The sequence below is a fragment of the Leguminivora glycinivorella genome, chromosome 16 (assembly GCF_023078275.1).
Source record: "Leguminivora glycinivorella isolate SPB_JAAS2020 chromosome 16, LegGlyc_1.1, whole genome shotgun sequence".
Lineage (NCBI taxonomy): Eukaryota > Metazoa > Arthropoda > Insecta > Lepidoptera > Tortricidae > Leguminivora > Leguminivora glycinivorella.
In genome coordinates this window covers 14,175,270-14,192,853 of record NC_062986.1, presented here as the reverse complement: position 1 = coordinate 14,192,853, position 17,584 = coordinate 14,175,270, and the positions used below count along the sequence as shown (strand labels likewise).

Genomic DNA, 17,584 nt, shown 5'->3' with positions numbered 1-17,584 from the left:
AATAAGGTTTAAATACTTAAAAATAAAGAACAATTTGGGGACATTACACTATCAACGTAGTCCCACAATACAGTTGATTTGTGTTGTATACAGATTATTTATTTATTTATTTAGGAGACGATTTTATTTGCGTAGACCAGTCCATCGCTGGAGGACTAATATCTGTGATGAATACCTCCAGCTTCCTAGGCAGGATTAGCACCTATGTCGTGTGCTAAATACTAATAAGGTTACCAAAGTAACATTAAATAAACAAACGTGTTTTTTTCCGTATAGTAAATAATGAAAAAAAAAATTTTTTACGTTAAGACAGGTTTTGATATCAAGTTTAATACGTTTCATTGAATAAAACCGCTTTTTTCACTGGACTACAAGGCAAGGCGAAATCGTTAATTTTCCACTACGCTCTTATAAATGCTTGACGTTTTTGCATAATTTGCGGTTTGCATTAAGTATGGAATTGTTTCTCATTGTTCTAGAATATAAGAATAATTACCTATTAGTTTGTATATCACTGACGTATCACACAAAACCTTCCCATGAGTTTTTTTTTATGTTAAATGATTCATTTATTTAAGCGTGAAATTGCTTCTGCCAACTGAAACATGGTGGTTTAGCCCTGCAGGCGTTTTTCCAGACATTCCCTTTGATAAAAATTGTAGATACATGATATAGATGTCATACATCTAATCTTGGTGGACCCTTACGGCATAATTATGCCAGTTCACATATTAAGAAAAAATAAATAAATAGAAAGGTATAAATTGAAATGGATATCATAAACTATGTAAAATAAAAAGCAACTAAGCTTACCGCTGGTTGAACTAACTGAAAAATTGAAAATACATGGCATGTTTGAATATGCTTCTCCAATGAGAATTTTTGCTATTAGTATTTGTATCTACTGGTACACTACTTGCCCAAAAAATGAAAAATAAATGACAAAAGGGCAAAATTATGATGAATGGCTCATACAAAGGATACCTTAAACACCAAAGTAGGCATCGTGGCTTGAACAGGAAAAAGCCATAACCTTGAAATTCGACCTAACAGTCACCCAATGCAGATAAAATTAGTTTGTGCGTAAACTAAAGTAAAAATAAGAGAAGTAAATTTATTTATATAGATTTAACTCGTGAGTCACAAGCCTTCGAAAATTGTGTCATATACTTGAAAAATGCGACCGTTGCCACCGCACATAGGGGTATTTCACTAAAAAAGCTGGCCATTACTCGATGCACATAAGAAATCTTGACTGAGGGGCAAATGTAACTGGTCCTGTTTTTCCATGTTTTACTATTATGTTTGCATTATAAAATAGAGTGTTCACCGGTTATACAAATGGTAGGTTCAGTGGATACATGTAGAAATCAACATCATAGTGTAATAATGGAAAAAATTGACTAGTTACAATTGCCCCCCAGTCGAGATTTGCCCCGCTATACCTTATAAAAATGTATATATAAATCATTTTGGCCAGCTTTTTTAGTCAAATACCCCTATGTGCACCGTGACTAAATGGCCGAACGGTTCAGACACGCGTCGCGTAAACGGAGGACGCTGGTTCGAATCCAGCTTTCGACACTTGGAGGGCTTGGTATTTTTTTCTTTGTATATGACATTTATTTCAGTTCATTTCAGTTTGAACTCGCTAGCTTAAATAATGATTCATGCTAAACCGGGCCTGGGTCAGGCTGAAGCTTCCGACTCTCGTTATCTATGGACATCACTAACAAGACCGATCCGCCGTGATGCCCCGTGAAGGAAAATGATGCGTCGGAAGTTACAGCCCCGCTTCCGCTAGCGAAGGCTATCCTTAAAATGTGGTACGAACTACGAACTCTATACTTCTATAGGTAGAATTACCACCCCTATTATAGGTTTCAAAACAACTCATGCACGTTGAGGATCGATTTCATGCGAACCCTCGTTTACTTTGTCAAAAAGTTGGACGATTAATCGATTATGTCGGTCAAGAATAAAATTAGGTAAAGTATTTATAGCTTCGAGTGAAGCTGTTACTCGATCACAGATGCTGCTTAAATAATCTGTAAACATGCCTCTTTCTTCCCTTGAGTATCGTAGCCAACCAATTTGAATCCTAGGCCACTGTAGAACCCTTTCACAGTAAGGGTCCCCCCACATCTAGCGTCTCGCGAGCGTCGCGTCGGGCCAACTGTACGGAAAAATGTGGGGGACCCTAAAGAAGTACGCTCCTTTTTGCTATGTACTTGACACAGCAAAAGGGAGTGTACAAGTGTCTAATGGGTTGGCAATGCGCACGTGACACTCCTTGAGTTGCAGGCGTCCATAGGTTACGGTGACCGCTTTCCATCAGGCGGACCGTATGCTTGTTTGCCGCCGACGTAGTATAAAAAAAAGTCTAAAAAAACCCTTTTGCTAAGGGTGGTACTGAAGCAATTTCATGTGCTCTGCCCTTTTGGAAATAAAAGCTTGGTTTTATAATAAAAAACCTTTGTTTACAAGAACATATTTACATAATTATATAAGAAACTAAGACTAAACTTAAAGCTAACTAATGTCTAAAATAGGCCCTTGCAGCATTGTACCAAGGATACTGGCGACATTTCCGCGCTGTATCGCATTGCTGATACGTTGTGCGAGGAAATTGCCGTCACCAGTTACCTCAACTAGACGTTTCGCGATTTCTGTGAACAACTTGTTCGCGCTTGGACCCCATTAATAGACTTCAAATTGTATAATTGTTTGCGATCTTGTGTGTAAACATGTTCAAGGATGTTGATGATGATTATGACGTAAACTGTTAAGCAACGTTTGTTTACATCTCATCATGATTCACCTAACTGGTCCTAACAATAGCTGTATCTGTCAGATCAATTAGCAAGTAGGCTCAATGATAATTAACAACGGAAAACACATACCTAGTCACCTACAGTAAATACTCTTGACACTTATCAATTAACTAATATTATGGAAATTCATAGAGATGTCATCACAAACCTCATAAGGCCCACATCGTTAAGTTTTCTCATTTTGAATTTGAACCTTGTTCTATAAGTAAATTGGTAAGAATTTCGTTTGTTTAAAAAACAATGTAACAAATGGAAACTCTACTTTACTTGGTTTTTAAAAGATTTTAGATTGCAACAACTATGTACATTGTAATGTACATTGGGCTTTACGAGGTTAAAGGTATTTCCAAGACAATTTTGTACTTTGTTGCGTTGACGTTGAATATCTCTTACTTTATTATTAGAAAATTTCCAATGACATCTATCGCTTAGCTCTGATGTTTATTAACTGCCACGCAAAATTGTTAATCATAGTAGTAATCATATTCTCCATATTGTTTTTTGTTTTTAACCCTCGACGCAGAAACGACGGAGTGTTACTGTTAATATATAAGTTTGACATGTCTGTCTGTCTGTGGCATCATACCTCCCGAACGGATGAACCGATTTAGATTAAGTTTTTTTTTGTTTGGAAGCTGAATTAGTCGGGAGTGTTCTTAGCCATGTTTGATGGAAATCGGTCCAATATGTCGGGGTTTTTTTGTTAAATTAATCATAAGTAATGTTCGGTATTTTTATAACATTGTATTGTATATCATTAACAAGGATTACCTCCAGATATTTCAATGAAGAAATAACACTAATTGCTGACATATAGGTAATGTGATAAGCAACAACCTTAAGAATTAAAATTACTTCATTTTCCATTATCATTAATGTACAGAGTGATTCAAATAGACATCGTGATTTAAATCAAGTACAGATAAAGCTGCAGGGTTTTGATGATACCTTCTTCTAAGTCACTTCTGGATATGTTGATCTTTAGAAATAATAATAAAAAATACATTCGTGCCAGATTTTAGGCGTAGAACGTTAACTTTGAAGTAAATTCGTATTAATATTTCCAAAAATAAATCTTTTTCATATTTAAATTGATCTATATTAATAAAATGTGAACCTTGCCCTTAACCCCTCAAACGCCTTGTTTCAGATCTGTCACAGAATAACCTAACCACAAAATTAAAATTTTGAAAAAACCCCCGACCGCGACATAGTGGACCGATTTTCATGAAACATGGCTAAGAACACTCCCGACTAACTCAGCTTTCAAACAAAAAAAACTAAATCGAAATCGGTTCACCCGTTCGGGAGCTACGGTGCCACAGACAGACACACACACAGACAAACAGACAGACAGACAGACAGACAGACAGACAGACAGACAGACACGTCAAACTTATAACACCCGTCGTTTTTGCGTCGGGGGTTAAAAAATATAAACTGTAATAAATAGTAATAATGAACAAACTCTAGATTACTAACTTTTTTAAGAACGGCAGTTGTTAACGGACGATTGCCCTTGCGTTTCTGAAGAGGGTACGTAGCCAAATGTAGTCTATCGCTTTTCCGTATTGGTGCGACAGAGCCAGACTGCGATCCAATCTGCGTTAGCGTCGCTAAACGGTTTTTGCACTATAAACTTTGTTTTAATCAGTGACTTAACAAAAAATAAATTATTAAGAAATAAGGAAAAACATAGATAAATATTTCGATGACGTTCGCAAGACAAGCCTCCTTTCACACGAAACTGGTCACAGCGACCTTTTAATGGCAACGACAATAAATGAGGAAAAATATAATGTTACTGAGAATTAAAGTATTATCATGTAATTTATATGACAAACAGTCTTATACATAATTATTTCGATAGAAAAACCAGTTACAATATAAGTAGTTTGAAGTGACATAATAATACATAACACATGATGGTCGAAACTTTTTTTATATAAATATTATAGGACATTCTTACACAGATTGACTGAGTCCCTCGGCAAGCTCAAGAAGGCTTGTGTTGTGGGTACTCAGACAACGATATACATTCATATAATACATACATATAATCACGCCTGTATCCCATAAAGGGGTAGACAGAGCACATGAACTACTAAATTTCAGCGCCACTCTTAGCAAAAAAGGGTTGAATGAAATCCAAATTGTGACATTGCAGTGACAGGTTGCCAGCCTCTCGCCTACGCCACAAATTAACACATATCCCACAGTCGACTTCTACGACACCCACAGGAAGAAAGGGGGTGGTGAAATTCTTAACCCCGTTACCACACGGGTAAAAATACACCGGTATATAATATACAAATACTTATCTTATACCATATAGTCTAGTAGTCGGTCTAGCAATAGTGTACTAAATATGATACAAATGTATGAAACGGCCGGCCAAATAAGGATAACTACATGTAGTCGTCCTTAAAAGCGACATAAATCCTTTGGTTTTCGGTTTTTATGAGGCATTGTTAGATGTTAACTGAAGGTTTGGTTAAATTAAGTAACATCTACAGGGCTTAATATTATATAAGTAATCCATGATGGCAGATGGACTAAAATCTTAACAGAATGGTGGCCGCTCACAGATGTAAGAAGCACTTGGCATCCGTTAGCTCGTTGGGTGGACGACATCCGGAAAATTGCGGGTCACAACTGGATGAGACTAGCTCAGGACCGGGACAAGTGGCGTACTAGAAGAGAGGCCCATGCTCAACAGTGGGCGATAAAGGGCTGATATGATGATGAAGTAATCCCTCCACCTGAATGAAGCCTATCCGAAAGAGATTATGCATTAGAAGGGATCCCAATCGCCCGTAGGCTGCCGTAAATAATACTAGGGTGCTCAATGGCATCTAAGTTGACGGCAATCGAGCTATCATGATGGCCCGAGGGGAAAAACGCAGTATGAGTGCGCGCTCACATTGGGAATCAGAACAATTGAAGCTCATACATTAGTGTCCTGAGTCACAGTATAAGGATAAATCAGTAGTTAATCTCCGGCAGCGGCGACGCGGTCGTTACTACTGCGCAAGGTCACGCAGGGTTGTACCTGTGCTACTGTCCTACTCGTAGTAACTGTGTATGGCGCTATGCTAGTACCAACGCTCTTTCTACCTTTTTATCTAATAAAGATTCAAGTACGTGTTTGTTTCTTAAATACTGACGAAATCGTATTTACATAAAATGTTTGAATAGATGTTTGCACAATATTTAAGTAGGTACCAAACTTTCGAGCTAGATCGCAGCATCTACCTAAATATCGTTACAGATAAATCTTTATTGATTTTAATGTGTCATTCTAGCTTTAAATCTCACTTTTACGCCATTTACGTAAGCTATAATGTACCTAACACTGCAAAAATATAACAACCACTTACTTTTCTGGGTGTCTAGGAATTCTAAAGAACATTCTGACATTTCCGCATTTTGAGAACTGTTCTCCATACACCCATAAACACTACAGTAACGAAAATATGTCTTCGGTGCTGACGTCATTTTCTCCCGAACTCAACACGTCAACACAGCGCGCGAACGCGGCCCCGACTGTCCAGCCCAATACTTACCAGTTTCGCATGTATTTGGTGCATATGGAGAGTAGTTTTCGACACACCGCGCGGAGTGAAGTTTGTTAGAAGAGTTATTACTGCTTTATACTGTGCCTGAGTCAACGCTGAATAGGCTGGACACGCCCCGCCGAACGCTCCGCTCAGGGCGCCACTCTTGTTTTACATTTCTACAACTAGATGGCTCTTGACAGCACTATGGACGGCTTCTACCCATCTTAATTCAATCAAGTCAAAGGTGATTTAGAGGAACTGTTATTGAAATCATCATTCGACGCACCAAGTATAACTTTTTCAAACGCCCTGTACGAGCGATGACAGGGGTTTTTACCTCAATCACACAAGAGCGTAATGTACCGTGCAAATTAGATGTTTTAACCACGAGTGCAACTACCATATAAATACTAGACGGAGGCTCTAACTACCATAAGTCCTCAGTTCTCAGTGATTACAGTTGACGGACCATACAATGGTATGTTAGGCTTAGACAAACATTACTTAGTGCGTTACGAGATCTATGCTTCGCCTAGTTTACCTATGGTCCGCAATCTTACGTCTCTGTTAAGAAAAGTTTGGCCTATTTAATAGCAATGGTTTGATCATGTCTAGATTTGATGATAATGTAGGAAAGAGTACAAAAAGCGTTATTAGAGTCTGATCAATCCAACTCTGAATCCTGAATGGCAAATCTTGCTATGTGCCAAACAGTGACAGGGGTCCATTTTGTGCCTAATGGAAATTACTCATTTATTAATTGGTTGTCAAAGCGGACACCAGGCTCTCACGGGTGATGATGGGAATTATTCATTCAAACCCCATCTGTGCTAACAGTTTAAATTTTATTCGAATCCGGAAAAAAAAAGTATTAGGTAATTAATAAAATCTTGAAAAAGAATTCTTTGGATCCAGCTTCCAAAGAATTCTTTTCGTCATCTGAATGCCTTCATTTGGTTATAAGTTTGCTCCATACAGCAGATACGACCAATCAACCGAGCAGATAAGACTTTTTTTAAGTGCATTTGCTAGCAACCGTTATATCCAGAAATTTTCCTTAGGCTGTAGTATTTCGTGCCTCATATACTTTACGGACTGGAGATACTTCAAAACTGGGAATAAAACCTTCAACAACACATTTCAGATGATGAAATTCTTTATCCTTCTCTTTAAAAAAAAATACTTCAAAACTGGTTATTGAACCTTCAACAACACATTTCAGATGATGAAATTCCTTATCCTTCTCTGCTTGGCGTCCGCGTTGGCGGAGGACAAATACACGGACAAGTACGACAACATCGACCTGGACGAGATTCTGGACAACAAGAGGCTCCTGCAGGCTTATGTCAACTGCATACTGGACAAGGGAAAGTGCACACCTGAAGGCAAGGAGTTGAAAGGTAGGATATTTATGTGACCAACCCCGACTTCGAACGGAGAGTGAAGCCAAAGAGGATTGAGTATTACAGAGAGTTACTGTCAAAGTAAAATGTGTAATCACAGTGCATAGACTGCCATCTCTCGACACAGGCTTAAAACTTTTGAACCTCAGTTTTGACAATTTGGCCCATATTCTTAGGTTGACATGTGTTAAAATGGCAAATATTTTTATTAGCGCCATCTAACCGAGCGTTCCCCAAAGGTGTAACGCCATCTTGGCCACCGTACCTTTTTCATTATGGTTTTGAGGTACGTTTTTTTCTTAGACTTTATCCGTCTATACGGAGTTACATATGTCTTTGGTGAAGCATAGTAAATACGAGTTTACCAAGCATCATCCTCCTTGCGTTAACCCGGCATTTGCCACGGCTCCTGGGAGCCTGGGGTCCACTTTGACAACTAATCCCAAGATTTGGCGTAGGCACTAGTTTTTACGAAAGCGACTGCCATCTAACCTTCCCGAAGGGTAAACTAGACCTTATTGGAATAAGTCCGGTTTCCTCATGATGTTGTCCTTCACCGAAAAGCGACTGGCAAATATCAAATGACATGTCGCACATAAATTTCGAAAAAATCATTGGTGCGAGCCGGGGTTCGAACCCGCGACCTCCGGAACGAAAGTCGCACGTAATTACCGCTAGGCTACCAGCGCATTACAAGTTACCAAGCATTACGAATTTTTTGTATACCACTGAAAAAAGACAAGATACTTATAAATTGTATTGTTATAATAGCTGTTATAAGGCACTGGCGTATCTAAGGCCTGAGTGGACGCTCGGAGCGGAGCGTTCAGCGGTGCGGGCGACCGTGACTCAGGCCCCGTAGCCGATTGGCAATTATGCGACCCCAAAAGCCGCAAAAAATGCAGTCTGGCTCTGTCGCGCCAATACGCAAGAGTGATAGAGATAGATAGCTACGAAAGAGATATTATCGTGAGCGTTTCGTGAGCGTTTGTGCATTAGGCCTGATTTAGACGGCGTGCGAGCTCGCATGCGATTTTAGTTACATTGCGGGCTGTTGAGGTTACATACAATTTTGCACAGCCATCAAATACCGCAATGTAATAAAACTCGTATGCGAGTTCTCGTACCGTCTAAATGGGCCCTAAGGCTACGCACTCAGGGCACTTGTATGAGCTTCAATTGTTTGACATGCAAGCCGCACGCCCCGCCCCGCTGCACGCGTGAACTCAGGCCTGACATTAAGATGGCCCGGTTTAAAATCTTTTTATGAACCAATTTATAAGCCTTAACAACGTATATCTAAAACTTTCTCAACAATCAATTCGCTAAAGATAGTGCAAGAATAAACGTTCAGTGTATACAGTTTATCGCAAACATACTGACAGTCATACAGTCTGACGCTTGCACTGATTGGCTTGCTGCAATTCTCATCTGTAATTTTAATTATTAATCAAGACGATCTTGCCGCGATTCGATTGCGTAAAGAATCCGTGCCATACATGAGTTACTGGGATTCTTACGTACAGTATGTGGGCCATTCATTATTTTATGATATACTACTTAATTATCTTAAAGGGTTCTTCAAGAAGCAGTTATTCAAGGTTCTCAAAGATCGGAAACGCATAAGCGGCTCCCCTGATGTTGATTATATAGAATATAATTAGTGTACAGAGCACAAGCAGCCCTTACAATGTCCATGGGAGGCGATGACTACTTCCCATCAGGCGTCTCGTCAGCTCGCTTCCTGTCTATATCATAAGAAATATTACTTACGTAGATTTTGGGCAGCTTCTATATTGGCGTGTCAGACATGGCAATCACTAGTATTTTCAATCACAAGTTCACTGAATATTATTTGGACATATACTTAAACACACCACACAACAAACAATTAAAAACTATCAATCCAAAATCACTGAATCAATATTGCCAAACCACGCACACTGCTAAATATTAATTACTCACTTTATGAGATACCTACTTGTACTACCTAAAAAGTTTATCAGGGATGGCAGTCTCTACTTCTAGGGAACTTGCCAAAGTTCATTAAACAAAAGGAAATTAAGCAAAACTACACATCAAATTATACATTAATGACAAGAAAAAACACTGACTTATATATTACATGACATGACAGATTACTCGCATGTCAGTCAGCAAAGGAGTTTTTATTTACCTACCAAAGAGAACATTACCTACCAGTGGCGGAGCGTCGATACAACTCGATTCCCAACGGGTTCCCTAAAATTATCTAATATCTGTAGAAGTCCATACAAAACAGATTCCGAAAACCCCTCCGGCTTTACCAACGAAAATTTTCACGCCCCGCCACTGTTACCTACCACAATATTTTAATTCTCATTCTAAAGGCCCGATTAGAACTTTAAAATACTTCAAAGATGTGTATTACACCTTCACACGATAGTAAGCACTCTCCGTAACCTGTGGCCGCTTGTAACTGCAGTTCAAGTGACTCTGAAACTTCGCATTCTAGACGATACATTTGACTTTATTTAGTTACGATGTTATTTTTAAGCTTGTAAACCTACTTAATTTAAAATTGGATTATGAAATTACCATAACTCACATAGGTAATGCAATAATTTAGTGTTTTCTCTGTGTCTTTTTAAACATTCCCTTACTGTACTCGAGTTCGAGTGCCTAAAATAGTTCGAGTCCTTTGTGTAGTTCGTGTCATTAACGATGAGGTGCAGATTTGTCAAGGCCTTTTAATATCGAGTTAATTCAAGTCAAAGCTCACGACGTCCGAACGTTCTATATTCGATTATTATAGAATTTTGGTTTACACACATACATAAAGGGGTAGGCAGAAGCAGAACCACAGGCAGAACACATGAAACTACTAAATGAAAGTTGGCAGTGCCACTCATGGCAATAAAAAAAAAAATCATTTATTTCGGACAATTAAAATCCATATCATATTAATATTACATTAAATTAAAATTTACAATTTACATATTAAAGGGTTGAAAGATATACTGTCACTCTTAGCATATCCAGCGTATTTAAATGTAGAAACCACAGACCAACCCCTATAGACATCTATTACAAGACGACTCGCGGTGGCCAGCCTTCCTAGTATTTGCACTGATATAAGCGCGGGCGCTCGCCGTGCCCGATCAGTATCGACCAAGTAACAGACCCGAAAGCAGCGCGTGTTTTTCGCACAAAAAAATTGGAAAAGGGTATTTTGATGCCTTAAAGATGTCCACCTGTAGTGTGAAATGGTGTGGAAAGGTAACAAGAAGCTCAAATTTAAAAACAGACGGCATTACATTCCACAAATAAGTCATATTTATAATTTATTCAGAGCCGGCATAGGTCAACTTACATTGGCCACTTACGCGTCAGTAGAGGGACAGTCATACTTCTGTCCCTTTTCATCTGGCGCGACTGCCCGCCGTCCTTGAAACGGCCAATCACAGCGCGCTTAACACATTCCCCGCCCGCTCCTCGCACCCCAAACAGCCACTCTATAGGAGGTTCTCTGTGGTAGAAACTCACTCGTTTATACACCCTGTCCTCTATTGGCCTATTTCAATGTTTTACAAGGGGGCAAAGTTGTTGTTTAACCGCACGTGCCAATATTGATACCGGAGCAAGCGAAAGATTCCAATATTGAACCGCGAGCGTAGCGAGTGGTTCAAAAAGTGGAATGATGAGCGTTGCGAGGGTTTCAAGGTTAAACAAAATTGACCACCAAGTGAAACACAAAAATGTTTACGACACCAACACGACGAAAATACTGACTATAAAACATCAAACTAAATCAAATCTATCATTTTATTCAATATTTACGATTTAAAATCATCATTTGTGACATTATCTGGGTCCCTTCCAGGGACCTTATTAATTGTTGATGGCGCTTACAGCGTTATGAGCGATGTGAGTATACAAATACTTACGATGCCGCGGGACGTAAACGCCATCGACGATAAGGTCCCTTTACCCAGATAATGTCACATTTATAGATAAAATCTACTAGCCCGCTTAAGATGTCAAATTAAAATTTGTATGAAATTTCTTTCCCTCTTGTGGATAAAATGCAATTTTGCTATCTGTTTTCGAATAGCAAGGAGAGACTTTACAAGTTGGTGTGGTGAAAACGAAATTGTGACATTGCAGTGACAGGTTGTCAGCATACGCTCGCCTACGCCACAGTTTAACCTATATACCACATCCCACAGTCGACTTCCACGACACCCATGGAAAGAAAGGGGGAGGTCACATTCTGAACCTGGTTTTTGGTTTACCAGTTGATGAATGTTATTGACATGAATTTTCTTAACGTATGTAGATTACTCATCGAAGAGTGTCGCAAACTGAGTAATAAATCTGTAAATATATGCATTGTTTTCCAGTGTCACAGAAACAGGTCCCTTGCCTTGACCTGACGCGTTTTGTACACGTCTCGCGCGAGACAGATGTATTGGCTTACACCAAATTATATAAGAAAATATCTCCAGCAGTGTTCCAAGAAGAATACAAGTTCTTGGGATTCAATAATATACAAATATTATTGTTTTTCTCTCATGAGATCAGTTTAGCTTTTGCAAAGCGCTATGTATCAAAATCATAAAAAGTTTTAAAACAATTTTTGACATAAAAAATCTTTTAAGTATAAAATGTAATTGTACATAATGTAGATACAGAGGTCAGTCATAATCAGGTAAATCGTTTTAATAGTTTGTGTGAATGTGGTGCATATTTTTTTCAATAATAGCTTGAGTTAAGTGTTTTCCGGAATCGTATATACCTAATAAAAGTGTAATTATGCAATACATGCCTCATTTGACCATATCAAAGTTCAAAGCGGGCCAATCTTTTACATGTACCTAGGTATAAACTTTTTTTCTTCTCTAATAATTTTATTATTTTCCAGATCACCTAGAAGACGCTCTTCAAACGGGCTGCGAGAAATGCACCGAAGCCCAGAAGAAAGGAACAGCCAAGGTCATTGAACACCTCATCAAACACGAATTACCTACATGGCGCCAACTGACCGCCCGGTTCGACCCCGAAGGGAAATTCAGGAAGACCTATGAGCAACGAGCGAGAGAGAATGGCATCACCATTCCTGAGGAATAAACGAAACATCTGGGGTTTTTCTCGACATGCATACTGATTCGGGTTACCAAGCTGCACTAAAAGAAGAACTGTCAAATATTAAAAGAGACCCGAATTGGATGATGTATGTTCAATTTCGCAAAATTTTAATTTTAAAATCAATTGTTGATAGTTTCATTAATATTTAATTTTAAGAAAGGCACGGCCAAGGTATTTGTCAATCAACTTAGATTTGGCCCCAAAAACCCATCAAATACCTTTGAATATATCTGACTGAATCCAAAAGGTGGTTGTATAACCTTTGAGTTTTATTGCATTTCTCCAATGATATTAATACAATATGTATAAATAGCTCATATAACGCTCATATCATGTTATGTTCATTTGCATTTGATGAGGTAATAGTTTTATTACCTAAAACGCAGCATGGAATCTGTATAAATAGCATAGCATTTCAAAACACTATCTGCACTTTAAGCTTTTTCTAATCCGGTGTCTAATATTTTATTTTCCATTTAAAAGCCTTTATTCAAATCATTTTGACTAGTTACTAAATTAATCTAGTCCTGTCAAAGTGTATTTATTGTATATGTATTGTAAAAAAATACTGTACGTGAAAACATCCATGTTACACATTATGGGTGCCTTAATTATGAATGACCATTTCTGTTATAGATTTTATATGATTTTTATAAAAAAAATATACAGTGATGATCAAGTATTTTCTGTCTACACCGTGTTTCATTAACACTTTTTGTTCAGAATCGAGATGTATACAAAATTTTTATTTAAATTAGTATTATTAGTTATTTTTTACCTAACTTCCTATGAGTGATCTCTTCCAACTAACAGATTAGTGAAGACATTCGTCATCTTTTTCAAGAAAGCTCTATATTTCGTGTTGATATCATAAATTATTATGTTTATGATTTTAGCAATTATTTTATTGAGTGTAGAGCTAAAAGTCAAGTAGAGCTGTACAGAAAATTAAAATGAACGATCAGATTAAAAGATGAATAAATACCTATTTTGAGTGATACCGGAAACACCGTGTATATTTCGTGTTGATATCATAAATTAAGTGTTTTTTTCACTCCTTAATATGAGTGTAAAAATAAATACCTATACCTTATTTGTAAGTACCAAGTTGTTCAACATTACACCACCTGCATAGTTTCCTTTCAAAGGTGTGAATCCTACTTAGTAATAATTAATTGCGGTATCTCGATCAAAGTTTCCTAAGATAATAATTACCGGAGTAATAAAATAGAGAACAATAAGAATTTGATTTACATAAACTACGTAAACAATCGATTTGAACTCCACGGAACAATTATAATGCATTTAAGAGGCATCAGTCCAGTTAACAATGCCGATTACATAAAGGGTCTATTATTATCTTCCGTAACTACATATAAAAACCCTTTGAAATTCATACCTTACCTTCATACCATAAAGCCTTTAACAGAATGAATAAAGCTGTAGGTATTTTAGTAAGGGATTAATAGGTATACGACGTTCATCAAGGATCATAATTGCAACAATGCTGAAATAAAAGAAGATCGGTTTCCGATTAATCTTCAGTGTCAATACAGACTGAAAGATGAAACTGTTGGTGCTGTGTGTAGGCTTGGTTTGCCTGGCCGTTGCTGAGGAGAACAAATACACGGATAGATATGATAATATGAATATAGATGAGATTCTGGCGAATAAAAGGTTGTTAGTGCCGTACGTCAAGTGTTTGTTGGGGCAGGGACGATGCACGCCGGAAGGAAAAACGCTTAAAAGTAAGTTGTAGTAGATTAAGAGCCCAGAGCCGCCAGACCTTCCTCATTTTCTCAAGCATTAAACTTTGGATAGTTCGTATCGACGTTTAATGTCTGCATATTACCGACCGTTGGCCATTTTTTTGCTATAATGTTTTTTTAAACACTAATTTTCCTTAAATTCTCAAGGCTAAATTGTTTTCTAAATAAACTAAAAAAAACTAGTGGATCTTGCCCTGCATCATGGACTCTATCAGCCGCCTACCAATTTTTATGAAAATAAAAGACGTGATCCAAATATACAAACTTTTCGGGAATTAGTCATAAAGTCTCTAAAATTGGTTGAATGAAGTTTTGCATAAACTTATAAAAATATTTTTAGATAAAAATGTAACTACAGTGCCGGATTTCTACGGTTAGGTTTCAAGTGTTTACATAGACTTTAGTGCGTTTTCACATTATCCGATCCGATATCGCATGTCGGACCGATATCCCATACATTACAGGCGCCATCTGAAAAAACCCTTCCGACATCCGATATCGGATCGGATAATGTGAAAGCGGACTTAGACTACGTTTACAAAATGCGTTGAAAATTTGAGAAATAACAACCTCTTAACAATAATTTCTACACATCTACCGGTTTTACAAGCGTATGACGATCCAGGTGCGAGTAATAAAAAATAAACATCTTACCTAAGGTTTTTTTTTGTGTTTTTAACACTTAACACCATAGTCACCGATACAATAAATCGTCGGTATCCTGTCTTCACATTAAAAACCACTTTTTATTTAAAAATAAATGGAACTAGTCGCTAAACTGGTTTATTATTGCATGTCTGATTGCTTCGGACGCTTAGTTCCCATGAAAAAAGAAATATGCTTGTATTGGTAAATTAATAAGGCAGTAGGTTAAATTATACTATGGCACTGCGACTTAATCTACCTGAATATAATATTTAAAATATTTGTGCCATTTTCTATATCAAACACAAATATTCTTGCTTTTTAGATAGAAGAAACAAATTCTATATTTGTAAAGCGTGTCAAATTTTGATATCCCTGTATTCTCAGGCTCTTGATTGTTCAAATATTCTTGAGTATCACCGAGGCATTTTTTATGTTTTGAAACTTCAAAAATTGACGCCCGAAAGCTGTGTAACGATCAGTGGATTTCATGTTCATTTGACTTATTTTTGTATCTATGATGGACATCTGTGTATTCTTGAGTATACCCTGGAACTGTCAATTTGTGTAACGATCCATGAGATCCCTCCAAGCCTAAACGCCTAACTTCTCTGCCCAATGTTACCTTCTTCTTCCAGTGCCATCTCCTACCGGAGGTTGGCCATCATAAGGGCTATACGGATTACGGACTTTATATACAGTCACGCGGAATAATAATCGAGTGCTTATTTTAAACCTCTCTCTACATATCATAATACATACTTCTACTACTGGCCTTAGCGTCTATTTCAGACGATTTATAGTGCAATGTCAGAGAGACATCGCTTTTGATGACTAAAGAGACCTATGCGAGAGCGACATATTTTGCCACATAGCTGACAAGGGAAGCTTGCAACCGATTGCGACATTTCGCTATAGTGTCTTCTTTCCATTTTGTCAGCAAGTGCCGCAAACCAGGTCTCATATTATAACGCACATATATAATATTTATTTAATATAATACATATTTATTTAATATTCCAGATACCATCAAAGACGCCATGACCACATCGTGTGAAAAGTGCACTGAGCAACAGAGGAAGGGCGCCCGAAAAGTCGTGAAACACTTGAAGGAGAACGAACCCGAATACTGGACTCAGATGAAAGCCAAATACGACCCTGGAGATAAGTACAAGGAGAGCTATGAGGCTTTCCTTGCCCGGGATGACTAAGTGAAAGCATCTAAAGACAAAACTTAGGGTCCATTTATACGGCGCTCGAACTGGCATGAGATTTTAGTTTCATTGGTTACATACAATACAGCAAACCAAAATCGCCTGCGAGTTCTCGTACAGTGTAAATGGGTCTTTACGATCCGTAGAAAACTAAACGCAAGTAACGCGACTGTCTTTGTCGCGCTAATATAAAGGACTGATAGAAAGAGGGGATAGGCAATTATCTAATATTTCTATCGCTTTTCCATATTGGTCGACAAAGACAGTTGAGTTTCGATCGCCACGGATCGTGAACGATTGTCAAATTGGCTAATTTGCGAGTAAAAATAACAGTTTTGCGAGTAGGTACAATGACGTTTAAATCGATTAAATGAACTATTTATTGAACACAAATTTGTTTTATTTTGAGTTAACTTAATCTATTATTAAGAAGTTCCATACATTTCATGGACATAGCTGATAGACTGTCAAAAAAAATTGCAAAGTAATTCAACACCAACACTCATCGTTCATCCCATTTATTTATTTTTCCCCTCACTAGCTCGGAAACATGTGTTTTGTCCTTAATACCAGCGGGTAAAAACGCATTTTATCCACTAGTGGGTAAAGTAATTTGACCTTGAATAAAGTCAAATTAACTGCTTTAAAGTTTATAAAAGTAGGTGAATCTAGTAATAAAGATGATTTACCACCTGTGGAACTACTAGAAGCAGTGATAAACGCATTTTTTGCGTTGTAGTTTCCTTCGCTATAGTGAGGGGAAAAGTTTTATGTTACACTCGGGTGCAAATGTATTTTACTTCTCGTGTGTTAAAAAACTCGCAAGTTCAGGATTCTATTCTCGAACCACTCGCTTCGCTCGTGGTTCAACTATAGAATCCTTTCACTTGCTCGTTTTTCAATTCCACTCGGCGTTAAAATACAACTTTGCCCCCTTGTATAACAAATAACTATTATTTATTTCACGTACACACACTTAGTGCGTTTTCAAATAATCCGATCCGATATCGGGTGTACGACCGATATCCCATA

The 17,584-nt window shown here is 37.7% G+C and overlaps 1 protein-coding gene across 3 annotated transcripts; it reads left to right on the top strand.

Annotated features, from left to right (window-relative positions):
• Positions 1 to 6,793: 6,793 nt before the first annotated feature.
• On the top strand, positions 6,794 to 16,971 carry LOC125234799 (ejaculatory bulb-specific protein 3-like). Of its 3 annotated transcripts, none has more exons than XM_048141206.1 (3): positions 6,794 to 6,872; positions 7,617 to 7,794; positions 16,362 to 16,971. In XM_048141206.1, exons 1-3 carry the CDS (start codon positions 6,870 to 6,872, stop codon positions 16,547 to 16,549), a joined length of 369 nt encoding a protein of 122 aa, XP_047997163.1. In that variant the 5' UTR covers positions 6,794 to 6,869; the 3' UTR covers positions 16,550 to 16,971. The 3 variants fall into 3 exon arrangements, with proteins under 3 accessions (XP_047997163.1, XP_047997161.1, XP_047997162.1); XM_048141204.1 differs by lacking the exon at positions 16,362 to 16,971 and adding an exon at positions 12,701 to 13,500 and having other exon boundaries at positions 6,805 to 6,872; XM_048141205.1 differs by lacking the exons at positions 6,794 to 6,872; positions 7,617 to 7,794 and adding an exon at positions 14,452 to 14,672.
• The last annotated feature ends 613 nt before the right edge of the window (positions 16,972 to 17,584 follow it).

What these genes read in the sequence shown, in the direction of transcription:
- LOC125234799 (XM_048141204.1), top strand. An exon ending in TGAAGGCAAGGAGTTGAAAG is followed by an intron (nt 7,795 to 12,700) that starts GTAGGATATTTA and finishes ATTATTTTCCAG; the next exon opens with ATCACCTAGAAGACGCTCTT.